At 40.9% G+C, this 8,133-nt stretch overlaps 1 protein-coding gene across 1 annotated transcript; it reads left to right on the forward strand.

Moving 5' to 3' along the window:
• The first annotated feature begins 1,334 nt into the window (after positions 1 to 1,334).
• On the forward strand, positions 1,335 to 7,447 carry fxyd5 (FXYD domain containing ion transport regulator 5). The gene is made up of 9 exons (XM_070835740.1): positions 1,335 to 1,502; positions 2,941 to 2,986; positions 4,447 to 4,545; positions 4,889 to 4,936; positions 5,556 to 5,612; positions 6,022 to 6,051; positions 6,138 to 6,212; positions 6,298 to 6,343; positions 6,835 to 7,447. Exons 1-9 carry the CDS (start codon positions 1,491 to 1,493, stop codon positions 6,857 to 6,859), a joined length of 438 nt encoding a protein of 145 aa, XP_070691841.1. The 5' UTR covers positions 1,335 to 1,490; the 3' UTR covers positions 6,860 to 7,447.
• The last annotated feature ends 686 nt before the right edge of the window (positions 7,448 to 8,133 follow it).

Genomic DNA, 8,133 nt, shown 5'->3' on the forward strand with positions numbered 1-8,133 from the left:
TCTGCATCTCCCTCATTTTATCAACACACGCATACTCCCACTTGGACGCTTGGATAGAAAAGTGACCGTTGCGATAAGCTGCTATTATTAATGCAGACTCTGATATGACATTTTTTTCACTTTCATTCATCACCTCAAATACTGTGACTGCTACATACATATGCAGGTCACTGCTTTTCAGAAACCCCATTGTATGTACCTATGTCGAAGACATATTTTCAAATGTGTATCTATATATTTCTATAATATATATAAACCTACACCGACACACAAAATAAATGAAATAAAGTAAAAGGGCAAGGATGGAAACTACATTTAAAATACATTTACAAACCAACCTGTCACATTTGTGTACAAGCAGGATGTGATTGTTAACTTCTAACTTGTTAGGGTGCACCTCATAATAGCATTGCATAAGATGCTGGACAGAACTGTTTATATTCTGTGTCTGAAAACCTGAGAAAAACTGAACATTTCGCCGAGGAGAGTCACGATGCAAACTGCAATAAGGATCTTTACTATTAAGTGCGAACAATTTCTTCTGAGAAACCATAGACAGGACAAGCTGATGCAAAAGCATCCCCAGCACTCTGGACAAAGACTGTCCTCTGCTAGTGTGGATGAATTGCAGGCTTTGTCTGCTGTAACAGTCTAGGTTTGTGCTCCTCAGCTCAGAAATGCTGTTCGGTCACAATCACCCAAGGTCGTAACAGGCTGGCTATGTCAGTGTTTAACTGGAATTCAATGTGATAAACGTGGAAAGTATTATTGTCTGTGGTCATATGTGATAACGTACGCTATGTTTTCTTGGAAGAAAATGAAACAGAAAAGCCTCTCTAGCTTGCCGAAAATCCTGGTATTTATGAAGTAATGAAGCACATTTAGTACTTCACAACCACATATTTTGCAACTTCCTCGATGTCAGGCTGTTCAGCGGAGGGTATTTAATAGATTTCGTCAGCGATAAAAGGAAGTCGTGTAGTTGTAAGTTCCACCTACATAAATGGTATTTTTGAGTGACTGCAAATACATCAACATGTCATTACAACAGGGCCATTCATTTGTTGTTTGTGAGGCAGCAACATGGTCACAGATGGATGTGTGAACAGAAAATAATGTCTAAACATTTAGAAAGACAGTAAGATAGACAGGCTGACAGAAAGGCAAACGCACGATGAAGGTACAATATAGGTATATTAAAAAAAGGAAGACAGGCCACCGAGCTGAGAGACGGCTGATCTGCAGGCAGAGATCATGGCAGAGCGAGAGAGAGAGAGAGAAAACTGGAAGCCAAATAACGAGGAGGAGGCCATGTCATGAGGAAGAGTGGGTGAGCGAGAGACTGAAACAGAGTTCAGACAATTGGATAAGGAAGTAGTGATGGTGAGCACATGGGTGTGGTTGGTTAGCAGTTACCCCATCAGCCTTTCAGAAGTGACATACAGAGGAAAGCATCAAGAATTCATTTCTGGACTGGGGCACCTCACAGGATGGAAACTAAGGTAAGCATGATAGCCTGGATGCATGACTAAATATCATTGAGCTGGGGGGGTGTTTTGGTGAAGCGGACTGGAAGGAGATTGATGGAGGATGACAGACAAACGGATGAACAGACAGACGGAGAGTGAATGAGAGTGCTAGATGTGACAAACGGGCGGGCAGGTCAGGTTAGGGGAAGGGAAAGATGCCTGTACAGCCCAGGGGAAACAGGCCTCATCTTGACATATGCTCTGGAGTGAAATGAAGATTGGCACGACCTGCTAATCTGAGCTGTCACAGCTCATGATGGCCACGGAGGCTCACCTGTCACGCTGTTCCGAGCCTGGAGGACGAGCTGCCACCAGGATAGGTCAAAGATCGAGATTCATTTTCTGCTGTGGGTGGATTCAAACCAAGCCAATGTCCTAGACTTCCATCTGTCACTCTACCTTCCTCTGCTGTACCTGCACGGCAGTCGCTCGCTGTAGTGCCATAAAATCAGACAATACTGGACACTTTTTGCCTACTTTTTCTATAGTGTGCGTTTAAAGCTATATGTTGTGAGGGGGAGGCAAGAGGCATGTTTTTCCACTGATTCAGAGAATGCTGCTCACAAGTTCAGGATTTTCATTATGTTAAAAAGAGGTATTTTGACACATCCACCAATGCCATTTTTAATTGGTGACAGCAGCAAACTCAAAAACTATGATGAAGTTCTGATCAATCGTGCAACAAAGTTGAACACAGACATGTGTGGGAGGATTGCCTACACAATGTGTGGCCTCGATCACTCATTTTTGACGAATGGAAAAGAACTTGTGGTTATGATGTGTGTATCCTGTAAAGTTTGACATTCAAAGTAAGAATCTGTTTTCTGTCATGCTGCCGGAGAAGTGTGGGTGATGTTGACGGCGTGCTTTAGGAGGAAGGAGAAGTGGCCATGTGCTATTAAACCTCAATGAGTACAACTTCCTGGTACAACTGAACCGTACAAAATGTTCCAGAGTGAATCCTCTCACATTAACAATCCAAGCAGATCCTTTGATTTACCATTCAGTGTATGTTTGCCTCGTACTCATGCCCTGGTGAAATAACTGTAACATCATGATCGTGGATAAAGTGACATTGTATAAATGGATAGCGTCTGTCTGTGTGCTAATGAGCAGACATGTTGTCTAGAGGTTATGTTCTGCCCCAGTCCTCCGCAACTGATGCACCAGAGCATTTGCATCTGTCTTCATTTATGACACCCATAATATCACCCATAATATCTGAGAGGCTCTGGATTACTTTGCGGGGGTTGAGGTCATTCCAATCTTATAACCACAGGTTGTGTTAAAAATGAACAAACTGAATTACAGTTTATTAAGACACGAGTTAAGATACAACCTGATTTACATTTTCTGCACCGTCGTTTCACCCCCCGTCCTCATTATGTGTTTTGTTTTTTTTTTCTTTCAGATTAATTTGGTTTCCTTGACCTTTCTCCTGTTTGTCATATTAAAAGGTGAGTGCAAAAAAAAAAAAAATCCTGTTGGCACTGAATCAGCTCACTGAGAAATCGCATGTGAATTGAGTTTAAAGCAAGACCATGTAAATTTCGCAGCCATTTTGGTCACAAATCACATTAACGGGATAATGGTACGGCAAAATGTAAATACTAAGATGTATAGCAGTACAGCATTGTGTGCTTACAGTGGTTCAAGCAAGGTGACTCACTAATGTCAGTTACACAGCACTGTTTATCTAAAGTATGCTAACATTAGCCACCCTAAGCTATTGGTCATACCAGACCAAGTAAGATTGTTGCAGCAAAACCTGAGTGTCTTGAATTAAGCAAGGGGGTGTTTTCTTGAAGAATGTGTTATTTCTTCTTGCAACTTAAAGGGGCACACCAGTGATTTAGAGAGTCACCTCCATGAAACTCTGGCTTGTAAGAGACAGATTAGGATAAGAACAGTAAAAAATTAACTCAGCAGATATTTGACTTTCAGTCCCCAATAAAAGATGACCCTACCTGCCTGGTAAGCGCCTAAATGTACGAGATCAACAGGACAATCTTCTCAGAATTGACGAACCTCATCCAGAGCCACAGACGAATTTAGGAAGATATTACTGTACCACCAGTGTTTTCACAGGCTGTGTAGTATTATTTACTATAAGTGAACTGATCCTTATGTGTTGAATAGGTGGAGTTCCCCTTTAAATTTACATAAAGGCTTGTCATAAATATTTAAGAGTAAGATACTATAATATCCATCAGTACAATAACGTTATAGCTTCTAATAATACTGAGTATGCTTTATGATGTGGATCGCTTGGTCACCACACACAAAGGGAACGCTCCAACACATCCCACTTAGCAGTACTTTAATGAAGACTGCAGGTCCACTTTAGTCCAGATAAGTGATTACACTAAACAAAAAAAAAAAGTTTTTACTTTCACACAAATCTGACACATCAAAACGTTGTGTCACCTATACACCATTGCACTCTTACTAAAGTTCTCTCACATGGGTTCATTAAAGTAGTGGGAATCACCGCATTAGCTTGAGAAAGCAGAGGTTTTGTAGAGCTTCAGCACATATTGGAAGGTGCTGAGTGAGTAAACAGACAACGGCCTGACTGTCCTGCAGTCACACACAACAATCCAGCTCTGTTGTAGCCAGGGGTTTTATAAGAGCTGCTTCTTTGTAACTGTGCCGCACTGCCCCACTCACAGGACTATTACTGTGACAGTGTGACATACTCTCATTGCATCTGCAGGCCTCTCTCCCCTGCATGGCCAAACGCATTCTCATGTCTGGCCTCTGCCAGGAATACATCACAGCATTGTTTGAGAGAGGCACTGGGATAAACAGAACTGCTCCTTGTTCTTCCTGTAAAGTTTAATGTATCGAGGCTTCGCCGTGAGGCTTCATCTGACTTGTGGTTTTAGTGATTAAAATGTGCCTTTCTCCCACGCAGTGTCAAGGGCTCAGACACCCACAACTGCAAATCAAACGGTGTCTGTGAGCAGAACCATGGCAAACTCGACAACAATGCCCACTGCTCTGGCTCCCACTGGTACGCTACTCGTGGCTTTGCTGCCTTTTCAGTCTCCAGACTATTTCATTTTTTAGATTTATTAAATAAATGTTTGTTGATAATTCTCCTACCTACTCTATCTATCTATCTATCTATCTATCTATCTATCTATCTATCTATCTATCTATCTATCTATCTATCTATCTATCTATCTATCTATCTATCTATCTATCTATCTATCTATCTATCTATCTATCTATCTATCTATCTATCTATCTCACTCAGTTGCTTTCTTGGTGTAACAGGAAGAAGAGTCACCAGAGATGTTGACTCCTCCTTGGAAATTGAATTTAACCAGATTTTTATGTTTTTGTCCCCGTAGCTCCCGCAGAGGAAACAACAAAACTGCAAAAGTTCACATCCACTCCAGGTGACAGTCTTCACCCTCTGCCTCACATGTTTGATCACCCAGCTGGTGGTGCCATTGAGTTTGGCTGGTAGATAAACCATGACCACTCCACTAGGCTATAACACCCCCTTACACCAACAGCAAAGGCTTACATCAAACACTCTCATCAAGAATGAAGTAAGCTTTAAAACTAATTATGAGGTAATTAGAACATGTTCAGCTCACTGTCCTTCTTGAGATATACGGAGGAGTGCTGCATTTTTCAGCACTGTGGAAAGCGAGAAGACGAGTGAGAGCGACAGAGGGAGTGCTGATATGCTTTAAAAAGTGTCAGCCTAAATTTCCTCTGAGAGTCATTCCACTGAAATATTCAGAAATTCAATTAAAAATGGAGTTGAACATAGGAATGCACCTGGACTTTTTATGAGAAATTATTATGCATAGTGTGGCATGGTATGGTCTGTATTGCAAAGACAATGAGTCAGTGTATTCCAGAAAAATACACATTTATAAAATTATGCTTTTGCATTATAACACTGTGTGTCATATGTGCTATAAAATATTAAATACTGAAGAAGAAAGGATCCAGAGAATCAAAAAAAGTCGAGGAAACTAATGTTTTTACTGTCTATTTTTTCAGCATCCGCAGTGATATCCTCCCCATCCAAAAAAGGGACCTATCAAGCTGCTGCCTGGGGTAACTAAAAATTTTACTACTCCATAGTTACCTTAAATGCCACAGGCGTTGCGGTTTTATTGTTATCTCATGGCTGACTGACAGTATCACAATTCCCTGTCTTCCAAACAAAACCCATGGCGGAGTGGCAGAATAGAGCACCTCACTTCCTCTCTTGCCAACAGATTAATGGTCGATTGTACCTTATGCAAGAAGAGATAAGATATTTGTGTCCTCATGCTGTGCTGGCTTACCATAGATAGGGTTCTGATATACCATCAACAGCATGTCAGCAGGGCCAGTAGATCTGTCATACTATCTCTGACTGTTGTTCCCCAGTGATCTTCTCTCTTTTTTCCTCCTGTAGAGGCTTTGTGTTCAACAGTCATACTTAATTCAATACCTTTCTTTCTACTTCTGCTTCATATAGACGTAACGTGGGACGACAACTTCACGTACGGTAAGACGCTACATTTGGCTGTATCTTTTGTGTTATTACCTGTTGTGTTTACGCTTGAGTGGCTGATTTGTGTTTTGTACGTCCAGATTATCAGTCCCTACGCTATGTTGGACTATCCATTGCAGCGTTACTTTTCATCGTGGGCATCATGGTCATTGGATGTGAGTATGACTCTGAAATACACTTTTGTTTTGTGTAACTGTATTCAACTGCCCTTCTAACTCTTTTGCTTATCTCTAACTGTAGGTGGCAAGCTCTGTCGGCTGCCCAAGTGTCACAAGAGGTCAACTAAGTTAGTACATGCAGCTTTTTTTTTTCATTAATTCTATTAAATGTTCATTTGTATTTGTGCAGTGTTTGAAAGGTGCATGATTAGCACAACTTCTGAATAATTGAAGACAATGAAAGCTGAAAACAAAAGTGACTAAAGCGACTAAATTACAGTCCATGTGCATGAAGGACGGCCGTGCTTATATCATGCTGTTGGGACATTGCAGTTGAATGAGTTAAGTAATTCATATCACAAGCTACTGGATGATATATGGCAAACAATCAGTCATTTCAGACATGCAATAGCCCAACTGAATGCTGAATTAGTCATCTGTGATGACTAATAGATCAAAAAGATTATGATTAAGCTATTTGTTGGGCGAAACCATAACAGACCAACTGAAACAACTGCAAACCACATTATTTATTTTCCTTACTGCAATATATTTGTTTTTTGATAACTGCTTGAATAATGTTCAATTATTTTAAATGTTCTGTGTGTTTATTTTCCAGGTCGTATCACGTTGTCCACGGATAAGAGGAAAAAGCACGAAAGAAACCAGGAGTCCATCATGAGAAAAACACTTAACCAGCCCCTGGAAGCATGTGTGTGCTTGTGGATTGACCAAGTGCTGCTTAGTAACAGTATCAAAACATGAATGCTGCTGTGAAAAAAAAAAAGGGTAAAAACTGGAGCCATCACCTGTTTAATCTTTGTCAAATGTTATTTCTATACTTGGCAAAACCGCACTAAAAAAGTAAAGTGATTATTTATCCGAACAAATAATGAAGAGATGATTCATATTTTACTCACACCTTCAGCCTTGTTTCAAATGACCTTTGTATTTTATAACACAGCCAGTGTCTCAAAACCAGGATTATTATTAAAGGTTAGGAAAGATAACCCCATAACATCTCATATTTAATAATCTGGCACATTTACAGTGGGTACGGAAAGTATTCAGACCTCTTCACTTTTTCCACATTTTGTTATGTTACAGCCTTATTCCAAAATGGATTAAATTCTTTTTTTCCCCTCATCAATCTACACACAATACCCCATAATGACGAAGTGAAAAAAGTTTTGTAGAAATCTTTGCAAATGTATTAAAAATAAAACTGAAATATCACATGTACATAAGTATTCACACCCTTTGCTATGACACTCAATACTGAGCTCAGGTGCATCCTGTTTCCACTGATCGTCCTTGAGATTTTTCTACAACTTGACTGGAGTCCACCTGTGGTAAATTCAATTGATTGGACTTGATTTGGAAAGGCACACACCTGTCTATATAAGGTCCCACAGCTGACAGTGCAAAGTCAAAGTCAAAGGAATTGTCTGTAGACCTCTGAGACAGGATTGTATCGAGGCACAGATCTGGGGAAGGGTACAGAAACATTTCTGCAGCATTGAAGGTCCCGAAGAGCACAGTGGCCCCATCATTCGTAAATGGAAGAAGTTCCGAACCACCAGGACTCTTCCTAGAGCTGGCCGCCCGTCCAAACTGAGCAATCGGGGGAGAAGGGCCTTGGTCAGAGAGGTGACCAAGAACCCGATGGTCACTCTGACAGAGCTCCAGCGTTACTCTGAGGAAATGGGAGAACCTTCCAGAAGGACAACCATCTCTGCAGCACTCCACCAATCAGGCCTTTATGGTAGAGTGGCCAGACGGAAGCCTCTCCTCAGTAAAAGGCACATGACATCCCGCTTGGAGTTTGCCAAAAGGCACCTAAACGACTCTCAGACCATGAGAAACAAGATTCTCTGGTCTGATGAAACCAAGATAGAACTATTTGGCCTGAATGCCA

Source organism: Pempheris klunzingeri, chromosome 8 (assembly GCF_042242105.1).
Source record: "Pempheris klunzingeri isolate RE-2024b chromosome 8, fPemKlu1.hap1, whole genome shotgun sequence".
NCBI lineage: Eukaryota > Metazoa > Chordata > Actinopteri > Acropomatiformes > Pempheridae > Pempheris > Pempheris klunzingeri.